This window comes from Lolium perenne, chromosome 2 (genome assembly GCF_019359855.2).
Source record: "Lolium perenne isolate Kyuss_39 chromosome 2, Kyuss_2.0, whole genome shotgun sequence".
NCBI lineage: Eukaryota > Viridiplantae > Streptophyta > Magnoliopsida > Poales > Poaceae > Lolium > Lolium perenne.
In genome coordinates, this window is record NC_067245.2 from 298,205,433 (window position 1) to 298,232,731 (window position 27,299).

Sequence of the window (27,299 nt, forward strand, 5' to 3'; positions counted from 1 at the left end):
TCTCTCACCATGTCCTTGAAACTCCCTGGTTCCTGCTGATCACGTTGGACAAGATCCCGAGCCAAGAGGAAGGCGACAAGCATGAGAACGCGTCGTGTCCAGACGTGCCATGCCACGGCAGAGCGCGCACGGCGAGCGCCCTGGACGCGCCAGTACGTCACCCGTTGCTTGTGACGGTAAAGCAAATTACTTTGCCCCAATGTGACAGTGAGGTTGTCAATCTCACCGGCTTGCTGTAACAAAGGATTAGATGTATAGTGTGGATGATGATGTTTGCAGAGAACAGTAGAACGAGTATTGCAGTAGATTGTATTCGATGTAAAAGAATGGACCGGGGTCCACAGTTCACTAGTGGTGTCTCTCCCATAAGATAAATAGCATGTTGGGTGAACAAATTACAATTGGGCAATTGACAAATAAAGAGGGCATGACCATGCACATACATGTTATGATGAGTATTGTGAAATTCAATTGGGCATTACGACAAAGTACATAGACCGCTATCCAGCATGCATCTATGCCTAAAAAGTCCACCTTCAGGTTATCATCCGAACCCCCTCCAGTATTAAGTTGCAAACAACAGACAATTGCATTAAGTATGGTGCGTAATGTAATCAACAAATACATCCTTAGACATAGCATTGATGTTTTATCCCTAGTGGCAACAGCACATCCACAACCTTAGGGGTTGCTGTCACTCCCCCAGATTTAATGGAGACATGAACCCACTATCGAGCATAAATACTCCCTCTTGGAGTTACAAGTATCAACTTGGCCAGAGCCTCTACTAATAACGGAGAGCATGCAAGATCATAAACAACACATAGATAGATTGATAATCAACATAGCATAGTATTCCATATTCATCGGATCCCAACAAACGCAACATGTAGCATTACAAATAGATGATCTTGATCATGTTAGGCAGCTCACAAGATCTAACAATGATAGCACAATTAGGAGAAGACGACCATCTAGCTACTGCTATGGACCCATAGTCCAGGGGTGAACTACTCACACATCACTCCGGAGGCGACCATGGCGGTGAAGAGTCCTCCGGGAGATGATTCCCCTCTCCGGAAGGGTGCCGAAGGCGATCTCCTGAATCCCCCGAGATGGGATTGGCGGCGGCGGTGTCTCTGGAAGGTTTTCCGTATCGTGGCTCTCGGTCCTGGAACGATTATCGACAAAGGCTTATGTAGGCAGAAGGGTAGGTCAGGGGGCGCCACGAGGGGCCCACACGCCAGGGCCGCGCGGCCAGGAGGTGGGCCGCGCCGCCCTGTTGTGGCGTCGCCTCGTCGCCCCACTTCGTTTCCCTTTCGGACTTCTGGAAGCTTCGTGGAAAAATAAGATCCTGGGCGTTGATTTCGTCCAATTCCGAGAATATTTCCTTACTAGGATTTCTCAAACCAAAAACAGCAGAAAACAGCAACTGGCTCTTTGGCATCTCGTTAATAGGTTAGTGCCGGAAAATGCATAAATATGACATAAAGTATGTATAAAACATGTGAGTATCATCATAAAACAAGCATGGAGCATAAGAAATTATCGATACGTTGGAGACGTATCAGCATCCCCAAGCTTAGTTCCTACTCGTCCCGAGTAGGTAAACGATAACAAAGATAATTTCTGAAGTGACATGCCATCATAATCTTGATCAATACTATTGTAAGCACATGTAATGAATGCAGCGATTCGAAGCAATGTAAATGCAATGAGTAAACAATTGAATCATATAGCAAAGACTTTTCATGAATAGTACTTTCAAGACAAGCATCAATAAGTCTTGCATAAGAGTTAACTCATAAAGCAATAAATTCGTAGTAAAGGCATTGAAGCAACACAAAGGAAGATTAAGTTTCAGCGGTTGCTTTCAACTTATAACATGTATATCTCATGGATATTGTCAACATAAAGTAATATAACAAGTGCAATATGCAAGTATATAGGAATCAATGCACGGTTAACACAAGTGTTTGCTTCTTGAGATAGAAGGAAATGGGTGAACTGACTCAACATAAAAGTAGAAGAAAGGCCCTTCGCAGAGGGAAGCATTGATTGCTATATTTGTGCTAGAGCTTTTATTTTGAAAACAAGAAACAATTTTGTCAACGGTAGTAATAAAGCATATGTATCATGTAAATTATATCCTACAAGTTGCAAGCCTCATGCATAGTATACCAATAGTGCCCGCACCTTGTCCTAATTAGCTCGGATTACCTGGATTATCATCGCAATACATATGTTTTAACCGAGTATCACAAAGGGGTATCTCTATGCCGCATGTACAAAGGTCTAAGGAGAAATCTCGCATTGGATTTCTCGCTTTTGATTATTCTCAACTTAGACATACATACCGGGACAACATAGACAACAGATAATGGACTCCTCTTTAATGCATAAGCATTTAGCAACAAATAATATTCTCATATGAGGTTGAGGATATTTGTCCAAAACTGAAACTTCCACCATGAATCATGGCTTTAGTTAGCGGCCCAATGTTCTTCTCTAACAATATGCATACTCAAACCATTCAACTCATGGTAAATCGCCCTTACTTCAGACAAGACGAACATGCATAGCAACTCACATGATATTCAACAAAGTGTTGATGGCGTCCCCAGGAACATGGTTATCGCTCAATAAGCAACTTATGAGAGATAAGATGCATAAGTACATATTCAATACCACAATAGTTTTTAGGCTATTTGTCCCATGAGCTATATATTGCAAAGATAAAGAATAGAAATTTTAAAGGTAGCACTCAAGCAATTTACTTTGGAATGGCGGAGAAATACCATGTAGTAGGTAGGTATGGTGGACACAAGTGGCATAGTGTTTGGCTCAAGGATTTTGGATATGCATGAGAAGTATTCCCTCTCGATACAAGGTTTAGGCTAGCAAGGTTGTTTAAAGCAAACACAAGTATGAACCAGTACAGCAAAACTCACATAAGAGACATATTGTAAGCATTATAAGACTCTACACCGTCTTCCTTGTTGTTCGACCCTTACTAGAAAATATCTAGACCATAGAGAGACCAATCATGCAAACCAAATTTTAGCAAGCTCTATGTATTTCTTCATTAATAGGTGCAAGGTATATGATGCAAGAGCTTAAACATGAGCACAACAATTGCCAAGTATCACATTATTCAAGATATTATACCAATTACCACATGTAGCATTTCCCGTTTCCAACCATATAAAAATTTAACGAAGCAGTTCAACCTTCGCCATGAATATTATGAGTAAAGCCTAAGGACATATTTGTCCATATGCAACAGCGGAGCGTGTTTCTCTCCCACACAATGAATGCTAGGATCCAACTTTATTCAAACAAAACAAAAACAAAAATATACAGACGCTCCAAGTAAAGCACATAAGATGTGATGGAATAAAAATATAGTTTCACTAGAGGAACCTAATAATGTTGTCGATGAAGAAGGGGATGCCTTGGGCATCCCCAAGCTTAGACGCTTGAGTCTTCTTGAAATATGCAGGGATGAACCACCGGGGCATCCCCAAGCTTAGAGCTTTCACTCTCCTTGATCATATTGTATCATCCTCCTCTCTTGATCCTTGAAAACTTCCTCCACACCAAACTCAAAACAACTCATTAGAGGGTTAGTGCATAATCAAAATTCACATGTTCAGAGGTTACATAATCATTCTTAACACTTCTGGACATTGCACAAAGCTACTGAAAGTTAATGGAATAGAAAAATCTATCAAGCATAGCAAAACAGGCAATTCGAAATAAAAGGCAGAATCTGTCAAAACAGAATAGTCCGTAAAGACGAATTTTATAGGTGCACCAGACTTGCTCAGATGAAAATGCTCAAATTGAATGAAAGTTGCATACATATCTGAGGATCACTCGCGTAAATTGGCAGAATTTTCTGAGTTACCTACAGAAACTACTGTTCAAATTCGTGACAGCAAGAAATTTGTTTCTGCGCAGCAATCCAAATCTAGTATGAACCTTACTATCAAAGACTTTACTTGGCACAACAATGCAACAAAATTAAGATAAGGAGAGGTTGCTACAGTAGTAACAACTTCCAAGACTCAAATATAAAACAAAGTACTGTAGTAAAATCATGGGTTGTCTCCCATAAGCGCTTTTCTTTAACGCCTTTCAGCTAGGCGCAGAAAGTGTGTATCAAGTGTTATCAAAAGACGAAGCATCAACATCGGGGTTTGGAGTTTTCTCAACTATGTATTGTATCTTATCTATGTAAGTTTCAGAGGCTCTCTTTTCATTACCCTTAGGCTTGCTACTCTCATCAAACAAATTTTCAGGAACAATCCAATCAAAATTCTTTTCTAGTGCCTCGCACATTCCCAAGAGCTTGCAAGGTATTGATGTTTTAATATCCCCCTCATAATTAACTTTATTAGTGTACTTTTGTCTATCTTTTTCCATCTTTTCAAGGGTGCTAGCAAAGTTCGTATAAGAGCCAAGCATATTATATTTAGTAAAGACTTTTCTAGCTTCTCTTGCTATATCACCAAATTCTTTAAGAAGGGTTTATAAGACAAAATCTTTCTTTTCTCCTTCTTCCATATCACCTAGTGTAAGAAACATATGCTGCATTACGGGGTTGATGTTAACAAATCTAGCTTCTAACATGTGTACTAAAGAAGCATCAGCAATTTCATAAGTAGGAGCAAGTTCTACCAAGTGTCTATCTTCAAAATCTTCAACCGTACTAATATGAGTGAAAAAATCTTCTATATTATCTTTCCCATGATAGACCCTCGTCCTACTGGTACATCTTTAAGAATAAACTTAGGAGGAAACATAATGAAATAAGTAAAGTAAATGCAAGTAACTAATTTTTTTGTGTTTTTAATATGGCAAACAAGATAGTAAATAAAGTAAAACTAGCAACTAATTTTTTTGTGTTTTGTTTTAGTGCAGCAAACAAAGTAGTGAATAAAAGTAAAGCAAGACAAAAACAAAGTAAAGAGATTGGAGGTGGAGAATCCCCTTGCAGTGTGTCTTGATCTCCCCGGCAACGGCGCCAGAAAAAGAGTTGCTTGTGACGGTAAAGCACACGTCCGTTGGGAACCCAAAAAGGAAGGTGTGATGCGTACAGCAGCAAGTTTTCCCTCAGTAAAAAACCAAGGTTTATCGAACCAGTAGGAGCCAAGAAGCACGTCGAAGGTTGATGGCGGCGGAGTGTAGTGCGGCGCAACACCAGGGATTCCGGCGACAACGTGGAACCTGCACAACACAACCAAATTACTTTGCCCCAACGTGACAGTGAGGTTGTCAATCTCACCGGCTTGCTGTAACAAAGGATTAGATGTATAGTGTGGATGATGATGTTTGCAGAGAACAGTAGAACGAGTATTGCAGTAGATTGTATTCGATGTAAAAGAATGGACCGGGGTCCACAGTTCACTAGTGGTGTCTCTCCCATAAGATAAATAGCATGTTGGGTGAACAAATTACAATTGGGAAATTGACAAATAAAGAGGGCATGACCATGCACATACATGTTATGATGAGTATTGTGAAATTCAATTGGGCATTACGACAAAGTACATAGACCGCTATCCAGCATGCATCTATGCCTAAAAAGTCCACCTTCAGGTTATCATCCGAACCCCCTCCAGTATTAAGTTGCAAACAACAGACAATTGCATTAAGTATGGTGCGTAATGTAATCAACAAATACATCCTTAGACATAGCATTGATGTTTTATCCCTAGTGGCAACAGCACATCCACAACCTTAGGGGTTGCTGTCACTCCCCCAGATTTAATGGAGACATGAACCCACTATCGAGCATAAATACTCCCTCTTGGAGTTACAAGTATCAACTTGGCCAGAGCCTCTACTAATAACGGAGAGCATGCAAGATCATAAACAACACATAGATAGATTGATAATCAACATAGCATAGTATTCGATATTCATCGGATCCCAACAAACGCAACATGTAGCATTACAAATAGATGATCTTGATCATGTTAGGCAGCTCACAAGATCTAACAATGATAGCACAATTAGGAGAAGACGACCATCTAGCTACTGCTATGGACCCATAGTCCAGGGGTGAACTACTCACACATCACTCCGGAGGCGACCATGGCGGTGAAGAGTCCTCCGGGAGATGATTCCCCTCTCCGGCAGGGTGCCGGAGGCGATCTCCTGAATCCCCCGAGACGGGATTGGCGGCGGCGGCGTCTCTGGAAGGTTTTCCGTATCGTGGCTCTCGATCCTGGAACTATTATCGACGAAGGCTTATGTAGGCGGAAGGGTAGGTCAGGGGGCGCCACGAGGGGCCCACACGCCAGGGCCGCGCGGCCAGGAGGTGGGCCGCGCCGCCCTGTTGTGGCGTCGCCTCGTCGCCCCACTTCGTTTCCCTTTCGGACTTCTGGAAGCTTCGTGGAAAAATAAGATCTTGGGCGTTGATTTCGTCCAATTCCGAGAATATTTCCTTACTAGGATTTTTGAAACCAAAAACAGCAGAAAACAGCAACTGGCTCTTCGGCATCTCGTTAATAGGTTAGTGCCAGAAAATGCGTAAATATGACATAAAGTATGTATAAAATATGTGAGTATCATCATAAAACAAGCATGGAACATAAGAAATTATCGATACGTTGGAGACGTATCACCCGTCCCCGTCGACGCTGACCACGCCTCGCCCTCTCCCTCTCTCCTACGCACTCACCAAGTCACCACCTACCTCCCAGACACCGCCATTGGACCGCGGGAACCCTGTAGCCGCCGTCATCGCCAACGCCATCCGCCACGGTACCGCCAGTGCGTGACGTCGCCCCACCGCCTCCGTCCATCCCCGTCCTCGCCATGTCGAGCGTTAGCACCGCCTCGACATCGCCTATAGGACGCCACCACTCCCCTGGCCCCGCATGACCTTCCTCGCCATCGTCACCATCGACCTGCCCCGCGCCCCACGGTCACCTCTCGCCGCTATAAAAGGGGAGTGCCCTGGCCTCCATTGAGCACACCAGCACCTTCCCCTCTCTTCACTGCCCCTCCTCATCCACTCAATGCTCGACATTGCCCACCAGCACCGCCCAATTTCACGCCGGAGTCCCGAAGCACCGCCGCAGACGAAGACGGTGATTGGCGCCACCTCAGCTCCTCCCACGACCACCAATCGCCTCGCCGTCGTCAACAACGCCGCCCTGCGTCAACGCCCAGCCTCGCCGACCGTCGGTGAGCTCGCCGGGACCAAACCCTCGCCGCCAGTAGCTCTGGTTCTCGCCGGAGATGACGACGGCCGTGCGCCATTCGATCTGATTCTAATCGTGCGGCTCGGAAAGCAACTTACCGTTTCGCTCGTTAAGTGAGACTGATGCGTGGGTCCCAGCGTCAGGCGGCCCGCGTGCAACGTGCGCATAGCTGGGCCGGCCCAGTTCTTTTCCCTCTTTGTGGCCCATTTCGTTTTCCCGCCTGAGCCCAAATTTTGAATTCGATTTAAATCTTTTCAGTCAAATTCAATACTGGTGCTTATTTAGAAATTGAATAACTCCAAATCCACTGGGCCAAATTTTATGAATTTTGTATTATTGGAAAGCTTATGAAAAGCTCTATCCAACCCCTCTGGTTTCAACCCTAGAACTTGTGTAGAATTAAAGTAGCAAAAATAACAAGGCAGGGACTTTTCAGAATTCAAACAATTATTAAAAATCAAACATAAGTGATTTTGAGTTGATTCCAACTCTCATCAATCACATTTCACTTTGTCTAATTGATTATGTAAAAACATGACATAGTTGTGTGCATAATCATGAGCTAGATTCAAATAATGACTATGTAGTCATTTCTAGCTCATTTAAATCATTTCAAACTTTAGGATTTTAAATCTATGAGGTGTAGCACCTCATTTAAATCATCTTCCCAAGTAGGGTGAAGCAATGTGATGACCCTTGTTGCATGGTCTCATACTTGCTCACTTGAGGATCTTAAATCAAAGTAGGATTTAAATTACATGATATGATGAATCTCATTTAAATCATTTTTCTCAAATGATAAATGTGAAGTATTGATCTTGGTCAACATGATCTCACACTTATTAATTGAAGAGATTAAATCTTAAGAAGATTCAATGAGAGGAAATTATTTCTCCAAAGAACTAAATAGAAACCCTAATCCCTATTTCAATAAGAGGAACTTGTTTTCCAATCCCTAAAGAAGAAACCCTAGTCTAAGGTTGAGTAATGATTAGGATGATGCTAGATCATCTTGTGTGAGCCATTAAGGCTAATTAGTCTACCTAAGTATTGTTTGGTGATTGTATCTTCGTATTCGTTTATAGACGCTAGTACCGGAGACTATCAAGAGGAGGAGGTCTTCTACCAAGAGGAAGAAGAAGAGAACTTTGACCACTACCCCAATCAAGGCAAGCTATACTCTTGCAAGTTACCCAAGTGCAAGCTCTATTTGAGCCAGGCACCCATACCATACTAATTTGTGCTTTACTTTCCAAGTCCCAGTTTTTATCTTACAAGGCTTTTACTTTGTTTATCAAGGTTTACTTTTATAGTTAACTTAAGTCTAGATATGGGTAGTTCAAGAACATCAAGGTTAGCCTAGAGAGCTACAAGCTAGTTAGCACTCCTCATGACTAGTTGCTAGTGCTACAATTAAAAGTTGACTACTCTAGCTGGGACCCGGTGAATCGTTGACCTTGAAATCCTTGGAATGATGAGTCATTCTATTGAAATATTTTGAAGGTGAATATGACTTGTGAATGATTTGGTGAAATTTACCAAAAACTGATGGTTGGGTTCGGATGCGATACCATTCCAATTTCAAGTACCCCACAATACCTGAATCTGGGTAAGGCTTAACTGGAAACTTATGTATTTTAGTATGGGTTCCCTCTGAACAAGCGTCATAGGGGTTATGCCGAGGCTGCCTCCGTTGAAAGTGAAATGACGTGAAATGAGGTGAATGTCAGACCCAAGCCGTGTGCAGTTCCCAGGTTGACGGTTTGTCTTCACTGGGAGGCCAAGCTCATGGGAAGAGGTGCCTATACTAGGGTATGTAAATGAAAGGTTATGATTTGTAGTTCGCGCACTGAGTGCGATAAATCAGGGCCAGTTACCCCTAACGGACTATTGAAATTATTGTGGCACAAGTTACGACCTCTGCAGAGTGTGAACCTATTCGAATAGCCGCATCCGCGGTCATGGACAGTTGGAAAGGCCATACTGTTCCTTCATCAGAACTTTTCCAAAATATGAATGGTGACTTGTGACTTGAGTTTGAAGGTGACTTTAACTTTGAATCACAACAGAGTTGTGGGAATGACACTATTGTTCACACTTGAGTTAAGTTAGGTAATCAAAGAGTCTTTGTTTACTAAAGTGTTTATGAAATAAAACTGGCTTTATGCAAATGAACCTAGAGCTTAGCACCCCCTTACCATAGTTGATAATACTTACATTAGTATTAGTTTGCGAGTACTTTAAAGTACTCATGGATTTGTCTCTGGCTATTCAAATGGCCAAACTATGAAGATGAGCCCCAGTACCAAGATGAAGGACAGCAGGACGTCTACGACAACTAGGACTACTCCTGACGTCAACAGTTGCCTGTGGAGCATATGGGCTACTACTACGTTACTTCCGTTGTGTGTTTTGTATTGGATCCTTAGATCCCCTATGTTGTATTAAGACTGGATCATGTGATCCTTTGTTGTAAGATAATTATGGTTTGTAATGAATGATGTTCTGTGATATCAATCTATTATGTCTCGCAAAAAAAAAAAATTCCTGTGATTGCGATGTATGGCATAATAGGCATCTGGACTTAAAAATCCGGGTGTTGACAGGGGGAGGTTGCGAACTCAAATATCACAACCCCCTTCTGTTGCGACATCCTCACATACGCGAGAGTTGCTTGGATCAGCTGCTACATCATCTCCGTCGACGCCAACTGGCTCTGTTTGCATGAACCTAGAGTGGCGGGGTTGGGTTCTACATATGGGTAACCCCCACTATATTGGTGTGCCGGTGATAGTGTACGCATAATTTGCCCCCCACCCCCCCACCACCACATCGATCGTTTTTTTTCAGTTTTTTAAATAAAATAATATGATAAAAAAATAAAAATAAAATTATTTTGAGATGTAGTTATGTTAAGTAATCTACTTGTTAGGAAAAGTAACAAGCATGATTTTCACTAAATTTTACAAAAAGACAATATGTCACGGTAAAACGTCTCTAGATTTTGAATACGACCTCGGATGAAAAGCTTTTTTATCTGAAAAAACACCTACAGAAAAAGTTACGTCTGAATTAAATGGCCTTATCAATTTTTTTTAGAATCCTCAAATTAAAAAGATAAAATACAGTTATCGGACATTTTAGGTTTCGCTCGAAAAAATTATTGCATACCGCTAGTGTACGTGTAGTGGGGGACGTCAGGGGTAATCTAACCCAATCTAAAACCCACCCCGTGTCTCTTCTACTCCTTTTCCCCTCTCACTTTCCCCTCCTCCGGTTCCCCTCTAGTCGCCGCCCTTCCCCTCTCCTCTGCAGTTGTCGTGTCCACTTCACTAGAGCGTCGTCCGGCCACTCCCCCACATGTGGTCCCTGCTCGGTCTCCTCACGCCTCCACTCCTCCTTTCCTATGGACGTTTCACGGGCGCACCTCGAGCGGGGGAGATACACGCCTAGCGCTCAGAGGAGATGCCACGGTGGCGCTCGCAGGCGATGCACACGAACAAGGGGTGCGGTGTAGACCTGGTCCACCTCGAATCCCAGCACCAAGATCAACGACACCAAGATCCGCCATGCGAGCTCCAGCCCTCTGATTTCTTTTTTATTTTTCTTTTGGGGTTCTCTTTGTAAAGTAGCCAATGGCGGTAGTAATTTTTTTTTTTTGATTCCCAAACAACCTCTCCCTGGCTTACATGGCTGGTGCGCCGGCGGTAATTGAAAAATACTGCCGACATATCGAGCTGGTGCGCCAGCGGTAGCCCGTTACCGCCGCCGTGTTACCACTATCACGCAGGTCCGCTGGTGGTAGCTAGCTTTGGTCGCCGGAGGTAGGGGTTTTCCTAGCAGTGTCCATTGATAGCTTAGAGGTCAAATCCTCTCCATTTGCTTCTCAAGGACTCCAGTAACCTTAATAATCGTGGTGTGAGTTTGTCTATACTGGTAAAATGTAAAAATAATTAGTTATAGCATCCAACTACTCATGTGGTTTTGAACCAAGACTACCACAAAAATTATGGAACGGAGAGCACATTAGTTCAAGTTTGTTCCGATCAACACTAAAAAATTCAAAATTTCATTGGTGTATAGAAAACTCGAACCCCATAGCTTTTCGTCTTCAGAAACATATTCCGAATTTGAGGGCCTCCTTATGTATATCACACCGGGACCTTAAATTTTTTCAGTTGGCCTGGCACCTCTTTTTTAGAATGCCCCCAGAAAATTCATAGATGAAGGGTCAAGACTGGCCAGGTTCGACCCCTATAGGCATACAACGATAGGCATGCACAAGTAGAAATCCTACCCAAAAGAACAAGAAGGACTACTCGCTATCTACCTTACTCTATGATCATGCACCGAGAAGCCTCACCACGGATCAGGCCCGCTTTGTACAAACCACTGCCCTTCCTCGTCATACATCTTGCTCAAGATGGTCTTTGCCGCAGGCATGCCCCTATTGAACAACACTTCGTTTCGATCTCTCCAAGTGCAATAGAAGTCTAGGATTATTTCCGTTCACTAACCATGTTAGCCCTTTTGGGCGATGAACTCAGCCCATCATGGGATGAGCTCTAAGTCATGGCTAGGGATGGGATCGAGCCTTCGCCACGCGAAAAATACCACGAACCACACCTCCCTAGTTACCACACAACCGAAAAGGAGGTGCAAGCGCCAGTCTTTGGCCCTTGCTCGCAAAGGGAGAGCAGCAAGATGAGTGTGGCATGTCATGCTGCTGGAACCAGTCCGCCGTCCGACATCGCTGCCAAGAAGCCAGCCAGGCAAAGTTTGGGCAACTCATCGGCATCGGCGCCCTTAATATCGAAGTCCTCTTTGCACATCTCTGACAAAATTGCTAAGCAACAAACTGAAATTAACTTCGTTTGGAGTATCCAACTTAGACAAAAAAATATTAAACCTAATGTGAAAAAAATGAATAACAAGGTTCCAGAAAGGAGAAGCTTTATAATTTGCTCAATGAAGATGGTGTGTGGCATAAGTTATTAAGAAACAAGTATATTGGTAGTAAAACGTTCTCTCAAGGGACGGCTCAGCCGAGTGATTCCTTTTTGTTGAAAAGGGTTGATGCGTGTGAAGGAAGAGTTATTTAGCAAAGGCGTCTTCACAGTGGGTGATGGTTTAGGTGCTCGTTTCTGGGAGAATATTTGGTTGAGCACTGCTCCATTAGCTGATCAATAACCTTCTTTATATAACATTGTGCAATGTAAAGAAATAATGGTGGCCAATGTCCTCTCCACCAACCCTATAAATGTTACTTTCCAAGGCTTTGAATTATTATAAATAAGAAAATGGGCCATCTTTAGTTAACCTCAATGAGGAACAAGATCATTTTCGTTTGGGGTTTAACTTCATCTGCATCGTTTTCGATGAAGTACATGTATCTCGATCTTCTTAATGGTCATACACTTTTTTGCATAAATATATTTGAAAGATGAAAGTACCACTTAAAATCAAGATCTTTATGTCATTCTTACATAGTAAATTCCTTCTCACAAAAGATAACTAGGCGAAGCGAAATTGGAATGGTTGTAATAAGTGTTGTTTTGTGACAAAAAGAATCAATTCAACACATTTTCATCTCATGTCCACTTGTAAAGGTTATATGGCGCATTTTTCACATATCCTTTAATATTTCTCAACCCGCAAGTACCATTAATATTTTTGAGAATTGACTTATGGGTGTTTCTAAGAAAGATAATGCTCATATCTGAGTAGGAATGTGTGCTTTACTTTGGGCCATGTGGAATGTGTGAAATAATATTGTTTTTAACAATGTAATATGGCTACTTCATTTATGCAGGTTATCCCGCTAGCTTCTCATTCGATCTGTGTGGTCTTACCTACAACTAATGGAGAAGCGGAAAGATATGAATTCTGGTTTGATCTATGTTAACATGTTGATGCGAAGGCAGCTTCGTGTTTTCTCTTTCCTTTAGATCATTGGTATCCATGAAATGTAACAGATGAATGAACTCTAATAAGTAAATAGAAGGTCATATGCATCAGTAGATGCAGAGGCTGGGATGTCCCTATTTCAGAAAAAAGGAGGACCTTGCTGGGTCACTGAGTGACAATGAGGCAGCAACACGCTGTCAGCAAGAGGCTCCTTGAAGTTAGCCTTATCACTAAGCTCCTCAAATGCATCAACAATATTTTGTAGTCGGGCGACAAACTCGATTAGAAGGGACGTGAACGTAGCTAACGACAGAGCAGTCGCACTTTCGTGCAAATTTGGGTGGAATGATCCTCGAGCCGGACAAAACAGTAGCGGCCTGAAAGAGTTGGATGAATCAGATCTGCTAAAAAATGAATTAGCAGAAACAATGTTAGAATTATGAACTGAAAGTCGCCAACAATGGTAGCTTACCTCACATCATTCTTCTTTTCTTTTTCTACAGCCCTAACGCCATCAATGGCTTCTTCGATTCCTTTAGCTTGGATGCTACTATCCCACATTTGAGTGTTCACAAAAAGATAGGATTTCTCGTCAATCTTGCCTTGCAACTCTTCTGCTGCAAAGTAGACATCTGCCAGAATATCTGAAGAGCTCAACTTGGTCATTGTCTTAACTTTGTCTCCAAGCTCACGCAACACTTTAGCACCTTCTTTGCCCACTTTTTGGATTTCTGTGGCAAAAATTCTCCTGTTGTCTGGTGTTGCCTAAACGAAAATGCATATTTGTTTAGGAGAGAATGAGGAGCTTCCATAAGATGTGAATGGACCTATATGAGCAAACCTGAATTTCTGAGAGAATGCAACCATGCAGTGCTATGACTGCAAATGAACAATGCCTCAATGCTCCACTAACTTTTGTGAAACTCTTCCAAGGACAATTCTTCATCTTGTAAGGTCCATGGCGTGGCTCCCATAAAGCAAAGCCTAACTGCAAACACATACGAGAGCATTGACCCAAAATAGACGAAAATATAATCCAAGTGTAAGTGGTAAACATAGAGCAAGACCAAACCAGGGTTTCCTCTCGTGCTGAGGCCTCAAAAGCTGCCCTATACCCACTATATAGAGGATCATCAGAAGCTTGGTATGCAAGTATAGTTGAAGGGATTCTTTTGTATTCCATGCATTTTAGGTATCCATCAACACAGCCTATTGCACATATAAAAACAGTATCAGAAATATTAGAAGTTCGTTGCAAACTTTTCCTAGCAACATAAAATTAACTAGTACAGCTTGGCAAATAGTATTTGATTCCAAGAAAAAGAAGTTATTTAATAAGACGAGGGTAACCTTCCAAGGATTTCGCAACACCGGCAAAATTTTCTGCGATTAAATTATGCAAATCCTCTCCAGCCCAGATTGGGCAAATACATATATTGATTGCTACACTGATAGCAGCACCAATGGCAACCATTACAAATCTGTATAAAGCCGTCTCAGTGAACGTCCCGGTGTTGTACCCAGACACCAAGAGATAACCGAAGGTCATCAAGAATACACGGAATCCATGCTCATATGGCATCATCTTTGGATGCAACTTGACTAAGTTTGTGAAAAATCCTGAAATTGGAGAGCAGAGAAAACAACAGGCTGCAGTCATTTACAGTCAGAAAAAATAACACCTGACAGGAAATTAGTTAGCAGGGCCCATGACTTACCAACGACAAAGGTGCTTACTATAAGAATCAGTTTCTCCAATTGCCCGAGATGCGTGGCCAATAAGGCTACTGCAATGGCAAGCCCTCCAGCAGTAATGGTTCCCAATCCCCTATTAAGACCTCTGCTCAACGTTTCTCCTGCATTAACAATGTACCAAGTTAATGCAGGACAGTGGATGTTCTCTGCACTGTGAAATTTAGCATTTCATATTTCAGAGAGCTGCTTTAACTTGAGTGAGATCCGGTACAAAAATGTAAAGATCCTTATGCATTCGATTTGCTAGTTAAGTACTGGAGGCACCAATGCGATGCGTACCGATGCTGAACTCGAAGACGAGGACGGCGGTGAGGATGGCCCACATGGTGTGGTCGACGATTTCACGCGGCTCGCGGAGGAATCCGATGAGCGAGATGAGCACGAGCGCGAGGCTGACCTTGAGAGCGAAGACCGGCTTTCGCGGGTCGGCCCGCGCGAGCGCCCGCAGCTCCGCCGCCGCCGCGCACGTCGCGCCGAACCAGAGAGCCGCCGCGGCGAGGGCTCGCCGGAGCGGGCCCTTCTTCCTCCGCTCGTCCCCGTCGGCCAACGCGAATGCCCACACCTTCGCCTGCGCCGCGCGCATCGCACCCCACCAGCGCGCCAGCGCGGCGCCGGCGCGTTTTTTGGGCTGCTCATCCGTGTCCGGCAGGATCCAGGCCGAGGTGAGCAGCGGGACGCTGCCCTGGTCCTCGGGCTCCGACCACTGTGGGTGGGCGGCCATGGCGGGATTTGGTGAAAGGTTCCCGCGCCGCGTTCCTTGGAGACCGCTTGGGCTTTAACACGTTACTCGCCCATAGTTTTGCGTTGGGAGCCCATGGTTTTTGTTGGGAAAACGGGCCCCACCCTTGTTGTTTGTACTTCAGAGAGTACCTGACATATTCTTACAGAAGCCACCACCGACATGTACTTCTATTTATTATCGATTTTCATGATTCTCGATCTACTCATAGTACTTTTCTAACTTCTAAATCACAGGATTGCATTATGATTTCTGATTTATGCTAAAAATAAGTTGCAACACACGTGAGGAAACAGTTTGTACCGTTGGATAGCCTTACGATTCGTGCTACTTTTGAGTTGCAACACATTAGTTGCAGCTACCTCGGACCGTTGAATTGTTTTGTGCGTTTTAATCATGAGTTGTAACGTGGTTTGCAACTGAAATATGATAATATCACCTGACCGAAAATAAACTTTGCTCTCATTCTACCTAGGAACTAGTCACACCTATTTATTATATGTATTAACAGGAATATATAAAACTCTAGGGGAGATAACATATTAATCTACTTTATCTTAATTATTTAGACAATTAGATCTGTAATTAAATGGTTCTGATATATTTTAAAAGAAATGGCTCCTATATATAGGTGGACATTAAACTCTCGCTTCAAACTACAACATATTAACCAAAGCAAGATGGACATCATCCAATCACAAATTCTCTGAAAATAAGCATTGTCATTGAACTTGAACAACGTTAGATACAAAAGCTTTTTGTACTTGGACTGGCGGAGCTCCAAGTCTGGTATCTCGTACCATAACACCACCCTTTCAGTAACATACAATCATATCTATAGGCTCTGTTACGTAACAAACAAGACACACACCTTGTTAGTACTTAGCAACATGGTGAAAAATCATTGAAGAAGCAGGTATGCAAGAAAACGTGTATCTTGCATACCTTTCTGTCATCGAGTGGGGGTCTCGTAGCAGGTTGAGCACTTCTTCAGCAAGCTCTTTCTTGCGGTTAGATAGCCAAATATATTCATGCAGTGACATTGTAGCCATTCAAAACGTAAACACTCATTTACCCGCAAAAAAAAACTTAAACACTTTTTTTTAACGGAGGCAAAAGCTTTGCCTCATCCATTAATTAAGGAGAAAGTGCCCAATTTTTAGGAAAAAATTAGGCGAAAACCAACAACACACACTAAGCACCCCGGCCAACCTGGCTACACACACGAAGCACACACGCCATCGAGAAGAAAGACTATCGTTGAGGAAGTCATCGAGCGTCATCGTCGTCACTCCTCCACGAGCCAGCGATTCCGACTTCACCTTAGACGACCGTCACCGAGATCCTCGCCGCAAATGACACCATAGCCCATGTGAGCCTATGCCAAACAGTCGACCCCCAAGCACGTCGAGGAGGAGGCAGCTCCGACTTCAATCGCGACCTTCAAAGGAGGAAGTTGCACGCCTTGCACCGGCGCAAGCACCAATCAAGTGGCATCGTTGCCACAAGTCGCCTCGCAGCTCCGACTTCACCATCACGGCAGGGGTGACGAAGGACATGCCGCAACTCCGATCCGCTCACCATTGTCATCGTTGCCACGCAGCCCACGACACCAACACCAACCATCTTCCACGGGTCCCTCTGACCAAAGCAAAAAAAAAAAAACTTAAACACTCATCATCCAGAAACCTCAAGTTTTGGCCTTGGACATGCGGGATCCCTGATTTTGACGGTAAATGGCACGTGCTCTGCCTATTCATTATAGTAGGGGGAAGAAAAAAATTACAAGAATGATGCCAAGCATCAGAACTCTCAAGTACACCTCAGCAAACTCACCCACTAGAATATTCAGGTATCTCTACACATCTATGTGCTGCACTCTCTAAAAGACTCAGGTTATCCTTGATAACCGTTACTAACGCTGCTGGCGATAGCTGATTGTCTTGAAAGATTCTCCGCCCTCTCTCTTTTCAAATATTCCACACCACATACATGGCCAACACAATGTCTTTCTTCCGCTGGTTAGTCATCTTCCCACTAGTGAGCTTCAACCACCATCTCGAAATAGTAGTTGCTCTGCTCGCCATTTTTACCACCCGGCCAGCCACACCCTGAATGCCATGCCACACATTCACGGTTGCCTTGAGGCAAGGAGGACATCCTGGTTGAGTTGTTGACAAAGCCACGTGACAACAGTGAACAGTCGTATTATTTTATCAGATTTATATCATATGTAGGTTAAATGCTAAAATGACGGTTCACTCTTCTTTTTAATCTAAAAAAGATGTTTCACTTAGGATAAAAAAAGTCATTAATCATTTGGTAGAAAATATTTCAAGATGATGAAGCCGGAAGCATGGATGAAGTTGGAATCAAGAGGAGAGAGAAGTAGAGAAAAAAATGAATGTATATAGCAAGCATAAAACTAATCTTAATTACCTCCCGATCTAATTGCTTGATTTCCTAAATAATCTAAATGTACTGGTGACTTCACACACCAGTTAACTCCTGCAGAATACGCATATTTTCCAGCAGGACTAAAGAGTAAATTATTCATCATTAGGATTTTATAGTCTAACATAACTAACTCCTGACCTGGTTAATTGCATATTTGCTTGACACCAGTCCTTCTTGGCTCTAAGTTAGCTTTGTCAACCTGCATAAATTTGTATGCATTTCATTCAGCTTCAGGTATATTATCGGTCCGAAGCAAACATAGATTATATAAAAGCAGAATATGATAAATACTGTTCTTTAAACTTCACCTATCAGAGGAACCTACTTGTCCAATTCATACATGCACCAGTTAATAACATATAGATTCATGAGTGTTCCAGTAGTGCAAAATGCAGACTGGTTCAACATGCAAAGAAATGAACGGTGTACTATAATCATGGAACCCTAATGGAATGAACCTTTTCATATTGCATATAAGCCAATAACCATACATATCAAAGAAAATGCTTAAAACTATTAGAACTAAAGCCCCGATACTTATTATGGATCAGAGGGAGTACCATTTTTGGGACATAACTTTACAAACTATCCGACAGCCAAAAATAAATGAAAAGAAAACATAGAGAGAAAAATGCGACAACCCTCACTCTCATCAATAATCAGTTACGTCGCAGCATCAAATGCAACATAGGCAACTTACTAAATCCAAACATGAAGTGGTGCCCCAAGTGCTTGTTGGAAAATGCCCAATATATAGAAATTGCTCAAAATTAGAGGGTGCGTAGATAGATTATTTCTTAACTGGTAAGAACTTACGGACCATCCAGATGTAGTAGAACTGGAGTATGCCCTCCAGAGCACTTTAGACCCCTGGCAAAGACAATCAAAAAGAAAGTGCAAATCAATAAAAAATAGATTATCGAATACTTCTAAATCTGATTCAATGTATCAGAATGATAGAACCTAAATTTTCTAGACGTGGACTTTTTTGACATTGCATATAAAAAACGTGCTTTTAAGATAATGTAATAAATTGAAACTAAAAATGTGTTTGGATAATCAGTAAGCATATTCTGCCATAAAAAACATAGCGCTTTTATCATAGAAACCTGAAGATCGCAAAGGAAGCATAATTCTATTGCAGCTAAAAATCACTTTGCTATTGTTTTGGGTTAGTGTTAAGAGCATTCTGTCATAAGGTACTGTTTTACAAATTAGACATTAAGTACTGTAATAATCAATACATAGTCTATTGTGATAATACGGTGCGTATATCAAAAGTATAGGGAACTGAACAACCAATCGCAAAGCATACATATAATGATCGTTTTCAATTAGCCTTTTCATTATCTAAACAAATACGACCTGTTTCTCTGCCGCCGTTGCCGTTACCCATCCTGCCCGGTCGACCTAGGTTTAGAGGCGGACTCATGGAGGGGACTAACGACCATTGGAGGAGCATGCTTCAGAGGAGGACAATAAAGGGGAGAGGAGGGCGGGGAGGGAGAGAGATGGACGGTGGAGAGTCATGGAGTAGCAACTAGAAAAAATGCATCAAAACCATTAGATTTTCTTCATGATTCGACTACAACAGATATGACATTATATGACGCTCATTCCATGACGATTCAGTCAAAAAAAAACATCAAATGTTGTGAAAATTTGACTATTTCCTGACGTTATTTTGATGTACCGTCACGGAATGAGGGTCATATAATGTCACATATGTTGTAGTTCGTGCCAATGTTGAGTTGCAACATGGATTGCAACTGAAGTTTAATGGCGATATCTGACTAGAACTAAGTTAGTTCTTAGTCGACTGAAAATTAATCATACCTGGCATGATTTTTGTCGGAGGATATGGATTTTTTAGGTTTCGGTTATAGGGAGGGACGTGCCCTTGTAGAACCTACATATACCATGGTATTTTCGGCTGTCCAAAAGATTTGTAAAGAGTGACTACAGTTTATGGTAATCCATAGACAATGTGTCACCCCCTGTAAATTACATACTAAATAGTTTCTGCTTTGTTCATACTCCCCTTAGGTCCAAGCACATTATACAAATAACCGGTTAAGCTCAATTCTTGAAGAAGGCAATATACATATGAGTGGTTTTCAATTTTCAAAAGCTTAAAATTATAGTGCATGCCATTTCTTTGGATATTCCTAGATTCTTGATATTGATCCCTCTACAAGAATACAAGAGAGCACAAATGCCGTTTTGCATCTATATGCCGCTTACCAGTGTTATCCTCTATGATAGTATATGCATACCGCATAAAACTGTTATCCAATACTTGGGCTGGGAAGCAGAATCTGTCCATATTGTGCATTAGTTTTTTTTTTTTTGGGGGGTTCATTATTTTGTTGGATTTCCGATGTTCCATCGCTTACCATGTGAATAATAAATATATATGGGCTATCGTACTTTGTACAAAGAATAGTATTTTTATTAACCAGAAAACTTTTAAAGACATGTTAGAGAGATAATTTCCACTTACAGTTCATTCTCTGTTCATACAAATGCGACTTACAACTCATGCTCATGTATATTCGGGTTTCTCACTTTTGTTACCCCCTCATACTTGTTGGCGGAGTTGCTCATACTATATTATTCATTTTCAACAAAGAATACATGGTATTCTTTTTTCAGCTGAGATTGAGATTATTTTCTGTTATTTGAATGGGGCTCATGAAACATGTCACATCATTGATGTGCTATTATAATCTTGATACACCGTTATTGAGTATTAATAAGCAAATTATAAAGATTATGGATCTTCTAGACCATGGACCATTTATGGGCATCCTCATTGCTTTCTTGATTTCAGAAATGGATTCAAGGTGTATATGCACAAGAAGTGGTTTCACAAATGCGAAGTTCGCAAGACGGAGTACCACCAGCTTAATGTTCATTTCATTCTGTTATCACCAGAATTTGACTGAGTCAGAGGTGGGCCGCGATCAAGATGGGCTTGAAGATTATATATTGAAGAATATACGTGAATCGGCCTTGTATATCAAGTTTGGGCTAGTTTGCCCTTGTATCTGTAACATAGTAGGATACGTGTCGATGTAGTTAGAGTTGGGCCCGTGCCCGGTTGGGACTATTCCCACGTTAGAAAGTCCCCTGGACTATAAATATGTACCTAGGGTTTATGGAATAAACAACAACCAACGTTCACCCAACAAATCAATCTCGGCGCATCGCCAACTCCTTCATCTCGAGGGTTTCTACCGGTAAGCGACATGCTGCCTAGATCGCATCTTGCGATCTAGGCAGCACAAGCTCCAAGTTGTTCATGCGTTGCTCGTACTGAAGCCTTTTTTATGGCGAGCAACGTAGTTATCATAGATGTGTTAGGGTTAGCATAGTTCTTCGTATCATATGCTTGCGTAGTGCAACCCCTAGCATATCTCGCCGCCCTTACACCTATCTTAGGTGTAGGGGCGGCACCCCGCTTGATCATAGTTTAGTAGATTCGATCCGTTACGGTTGCTCCTTGATTCTTCAAGGATTAGTTTAATATCTGCAATAGTTAGGCCTTATAAGGGGCTGGAGGATCCAGCGGCATGTAGGGTGTCGTTCGCAAGCCCTAGACAGGATGTTCCGAGGATCAACCTCGTGTTGGTTTTTAGGCCTTGTCTAGGGTCGGCTTACGATCACCGTGCGTGGCCGCGAGGCCCAATCCTGAGTAGGATGTTCCGATTATGCGGTGAAAACCCTAAATCGTCGTAGATCTTATCAGCTTTACCTTGATCAAGCAGGACCACCATATATTCGTGCACCCCGTACGAATCATGGGTGGATCGGCTCCCATGAGCCGATTCACAGGATAACCTGAGAGCCGATCGAGGCTCGTATTTAATGTTTACGTGTATGCCATGCAGGAAACTAAGCGAGGCATCCCCATCACCTTCCTGACCAGGTATAGGTCAGGTGGCACGCCCTAGCATCAGCATCGGACGTGTGACCAGAAAGCTTTGCGGGCCGTCGCTCGGAGGGACCAGGGCCAGCCGAAGCCCTAAGTTGTTCCCGGCTCTACTGTGTTGCCTGTCGCTACTCGCCGGTGGGTTTCTGACGACAACACATTCTGGCACGCCCGGTGGGACAAGCTTCTACATCAACCACATCGCCATCTACATCTGAGATGGCGGACGGCACGCCAGTCACGTACGATGACTTGACCGAGGAGCTCAAGAAGAAGCATGACGAGATCAAAGTACTCCTCGAAGCCGACCTCATCGGCTCGTTCCACAGGACCCGTTCCCATGGCATCAGATGGAAGGGGTTCTCACCTAACGGTGCACTAGATGGGATAGACCTCTCTGCCCCGTCGGAGGAACGCACCAGGTCCCTGCAGCAGGAGATCAACTACTTGGTGGGGCACTCGCTACACCGCCACTCTGAGAACCTGGTAAACACGTTGGAGCGTGTCGCTCTTCGCGTGATCCAGGAGATCATGAGGCACCAATACTCGCCGTCAGGACCAGCTCTCGGGACACATCAAGGGGAGTTGCCACTCCAGTCCCGTCCACCGCTGCCATTCGCGTGGGCAGCACCAGAGGTGCCGGCTTCACCGGCATTCGTCGTATACAAGATCGGCGGCGACCCTAGCGACTGCCAGTTCTTGCAGGAGGCACCCAAGGAGATCCATCACGGGTACATGTGCACGTATGTGCCAGATTGCGGTAACTGGGCTCTCACGAACCAGGCCGCGACATCAGGGGCCTCTGGGAAGACAGGAGGAGCGTCAGCGACAGAGCTTGAGAAGCAGACGTGGCTAACAAGATACGCCACCCCGACGAACCTCCAGAGCGCAGCTCCTGCAGTTGGCTCAGAATCAGAAAAGCAGGCATGGCTGGCTAAGTACGCCACCCCGGCAAATCTCCAGAGTTCTACTCTTACAGCCAGCACCGTGGATCAGATCAGCACGATCCTGAAGGACCAGTTCGGCATGGTGCCGAAAAGAAGGACGATCGGCTATTCCAAGCCGTATCCCGACGACTACGAGTTGGTCCCACTACCACCTAAGTATCGGCTCCCTGATTTCTCCAAATTCAGCGGAACAGATGGCTCCAGCTCCATCGAGCATGTGAGCCGATACTTGGCACATCTTGGAACGGCGTCAGTGTCGGATCCACTACGCGTGAGGTACTTCTCACAGTCCCTCACGGGATCGGCTTTCGGGTGGTACACCTCGTTGCCACCGAACTCGATCCAGACTTGGAAGCAGTTGGAAGAACAGTTCCATATGCAGTATCACTCAGACGCTGCCGAGTCTGGCCTTGCCGATCTAGCGCAAGTACGACAGAAGCGTGGAGAGACCGTGGCAGAATACATTCAGCGCTTCAGAAATCTGAGGAACCGATGTTATTCGGTTCGCGTAACTGAAAAGGAAGCAGTCGAGTTGGCAGCAGCGGGCCTCGCCTCACAGATCAAGGACATGGCCTCCCAAGCAGACTATCCCTCGCTGGCGCACATGGTTCAGAAACTATGAGCATATGAACAGCGCCACCCGGACCTGTACCAGGACAAGTTCAAGCGTGCAGTAGTCCTGGTCGATGCAGAGGAAGACGCGGTTTCTGCGGGAGATCAAGAGGTGGCAGTGGCTGAATGGGCTCGGGGGGCAACCCCCGTGTCTTGCAAATGGGTAAAGCCACCAGGCCCGCCCAGGGGGTTTGATTTTGACGTGACCAAGACTGAACAAATTTTCGACCTGTTACTCAAGGAGAAGCAGTTGAAGATACCTGAAGGTCTCAAATTCCCCACGGCACAGGAGCTGAATGGAAAGCCATACTGCAAATGGCATAACTCGCTCTCGCATGCCACCAACGACTGCAGGGTGTGGCGTCAGCAGATCCAAATGGCGATAGAACAAGGACGTCTGATTTTCAACCAGTACGCCATGAAGGTCGACACTCACCCCTTCCCCGCCGTCAACATGGTGGGATGTACATACCCTGAAGGTTGCCAGCCAGGATCCTCGTTCAGCATCAACATGGTAGGGCCTGGAACCCGCTCTGGCAAAGATGGAGATGAGGGCAGCTGCTCTCATAGCAAGGACACAGAGGAAGCCGCTCCACGCGATCGGCTCCGTCATGATGGCAAGCGCTACGTCACCGAGGGAGAAGTGAAGAACATAAGATATCAACGACCCCTCTCTGATCACCTCCTCAACAAGTACGTAAATCAGTACGACCAACGCCGACGGTCCAGCTATGATGATGAAGAAGATCGTCTGGCTAGAGAAGCCAGAAGATATCGTCGGCATGATCGCGATGAGGAGGAGCACGAGCGCCGTGCCATAGGAAAATCAAGGGAGCAAAACGGCAACGACAGGCATTGGGACTGCCCCTTCTTCAGACACTGCTGGGATTCAGGAATGAGCCGATTGCCCACAATCGGCAATTGCCCAGAATGCAACCAGAAGAAGGAGGAGGCAGCCAACGTATCTGTGTTCGAGCGCTTAGGGCCTCTCCCGCCACAAAGCAAACGCGCTGAGTCACCTCGTTGGGCAGATCTCGAGGATTCAGAAGACGAGGGAGAAGATGAAGAAGACAGGTACCACCGTCCAAGGTGGTGCCCTGACGGACTCAGCCGTTCCCAGAAGCGCAGGGTTCAGCGATTGCGCGGCTTAGAGGAAGCCGAAAGGATATATCTGCATACGCTAAGAAAGGCGCGACCTGATCTGGCGGCAAAAGTTCAGCGAACCCTGGATGAAAAGGGTCGTCCACGAAAAATGGAGTGGCGTCCCAAACAAAGGAAAGCCGACGGTGAAACATCGGCTGGTACAAACATGGTGCTCGTCCTTCCGACGGAGCGTAGTGCTCCACGATTCTATGATGCACTCAAGGTGGACGGCAGCAGGCGCATCAAGTCTGAGATTGGGCTGGTGTTATCCACCAGCCTGACCGAGTAACAAAGACAAACCAATGAGCAAACAAGGCGAGGCTGATCCTTGGGATCGGCCCCAAAATTTATGAAGGGACATTACAGAACCTTCACTGAGCGCTTCAATCAACATGGAGGCCGATTCCGGAAATCGGCCAAAATGATCCTCACCACATGTTCTGTTTGTGTTCATCCCTGGTCCTATCAGGAGCCGACGCGCAAATTACAGAGCCGATATCTGCCGTCCCCTGACAGATTCGGCTCGGGGGGGCACCTAATCAGATGGACATGTGCAGTAAACATGTGTGCAGTAAAACGCTGGGGGCCGATAGGGAAAAATCGGCCAATAACAAATTTTTTTTAAACACAGCCGATGCGCGGCCATCGACTCTAGTACAGACCAAGACCAAGACCTACTGGCTATGTGCTCAAGGCTCACATTTTCGCCAGGATAATCTTCAGTTTGGTACTTCATCTACAACACCGGCGTTCAGCGGAAGGAAGCGGATCAATGACATGTACATCCTCGCCGGTATTCTCGCCTTGATTAAGGCTCGGGGGGCAGCTCACCCCGAAAAGATCTTTGCCCTGAAGAGCCGATTTGGTCAGAATCGGCTGATTCTGCGTTCTAATTGCAGCTCGCCCCAAGTGCCAATCTCAGCATCCAAGCTGATTCAGCGACAGTCCCAGGGTCCTCTTGAAGTTTATCAAGAACCAATGCGTTGCTGGCAGTCATTGGGCTTTGGTTAAGCTGACAGCCGACGAAGTCAGAAGAGGTATATCTACTCCCGGAGGAAGGAAGGGAATCGGCTTTGGTGCATCCCTTTTGATATTTTCGCCTCAAGTGAGGCTCGGGGGGCAGCTCATTCTGGAAGATCTCTGCTCCGGAGAGCCGATTTTGTTGAGATCAGCTGGCTCTGCATCATGATTTGGAAACCGGTGACGAAACGTTTGATCAGCCCACTGCTATGCTCGCCTTGGTAGAGACTCGGGGGGCAACTGACTGCGTAGGTATTCTGTTCTTCAGAAGCCGATTGGGATTTCATCGGATGGCCCTCCATCATAAACCTTTTTAAAAGGGGATTGGGCAGGTTTGAAGAGTATCACTGAATATCGGGAAACCCAGAGGTATCAGCTTCAGCGTCAAGTCATTTCAGCAGTGGTTCTGGGATTCTCGTAAGGGTGTTGATCTGCCTAGTTGTCCGTTAGAGCTCAAAGTCATCGGTTGGAAGGGGCAAAAGACAGATCGTGAAGGATTGATGTGTTAACCTCAGCTTTCGGGCATTGCTCAAATTCACGATCGCTCCAATGACAAAGGGGTGAAGGATGGGTCCTGAAAGACCGATGCGTTGTCATCGGCTCATCAAGCTTTAGCTAAAGTGACGATCGGCGGAATCAGTACGAAGGGAAATCGGCTAAATTGGCGTGAGGGAAATCGGCATAGTCAAATTGGGGAATTTCTTCATTGATAAGCCAGATTTCTTACATAGAAGAGCTGATTGCTCTCAAAAGGGGTGCTAAGGGGATACATTGCCCCGTCTACTACTGCTGATCCTACACTAAGGGTCCTACCTACGGGCCGTCACTGTCCTCGTCATCGCCCTCGTCACTGCTGTTGGTGCTGCTCCCGGCGGGCTCGTCGTCGCTGCTGTGGCGGCCGCCGGCGGGACCTTCGTTGTCCTCGTCCTCCTCGTCATCGTCGTCTTCGTCGCTGACGTAGCCACTGAGATTCCCTGGCCAGGGGCAGTGGCGCTTGGCCGGCGGCTCGTCGGAGGGACTGTCGTCGTCGTCCTCCTCCTCCTCCTCCACCTCCTCGGAGGTGGTGAAGTCATCCCAGGAGAAGCGATCGTCGTCGCTCTCCTCCTCCGATTCCCCGTCGGCGAGGAAGCGGAGGTCGCTCTCCCCACTGGTCAAGGACTTGTCGTCCTCGGACCAAATGGAGGAGGCGTGGTCTTCCAGGTCCCATTCTTCCGGTGCGCGAATGTCCGGCGGCGTTTCGCGGGAGGAGGAGGACCCAAGGGAAAGCTCCGATGAGGTGGAGGAAGAGGATGACATGGTGCGCCGAAGGGTTTTTTGGAGTGCTGATCTGGAGAAGATGAGGAGGAGAACTGTTCGGTGCGGTTAAATAAAGAAGTGGGGATTTATTACTCGAGCAGTTTCCAAGGGGGTGGAGTCAAGGCTGTCAAATCGTGCAGAGAAGTTGGGAAGGTAGATTGTCATGATGAAAGCTGCTGCGACGGTTTTGCTCTGCCACGACATGACCCTTCGAAAGAAAAATAGGATGGTTTTGAAATTATCATTGCCAAAACCAGGGGGGCATGTGTTAT

General features: G+C 44.7%; 1 protein-coding gene across 3 annotated transcripts; it reads right to left on the reverse strand.

The window, feature by feature from the left end:
* Positions 1–13,126: 13,126 nt before the first annotated feature.
* LOC127336099 (aluminum-activated malate transporter 9) lies at positions 13,127–15,649 on the reverse strand. Of its 3 annotated transcripts, XM_051362862.2 has the most exons (7): positions 15,159–15,649; positions 14,843–14,980; positions 14,475–14,744; positions 14,197–14,333; positions 13,966–14,112; positions 13,597–13,889; positions 13,127–13,525 (listed from the first exon to the last, which is right to left on the reverse strand). In XM_051362862.2, the coding sequence occupies exons 1-7, from the start codon at positions 15,598–15,600 to the stop codon at positions 13,264–13,266; spliced, it is 1,689 nt and encodes a 562-aa protein (XP_051218822.1). In that variant the 5' UTR covers positions 15,601–15,649; the 3' UTR covers positions 13,127–13,263. The 3 variants fall into 3 exon arrangements, with proteins under 3 accessions (XP_051218822.1, XP_051218821.1, XP_051218819.1); XM_051362861.2 differs by having other exon boundaries at positions 13,127–13,501; positions 13,966–14,333; XM_051362859.2 differs by having other exon boundaries at positions 13,966–14,333.
* Between the last annotated feature and the right edge of the window lie 11,650 nt (positions 15,650–27,299).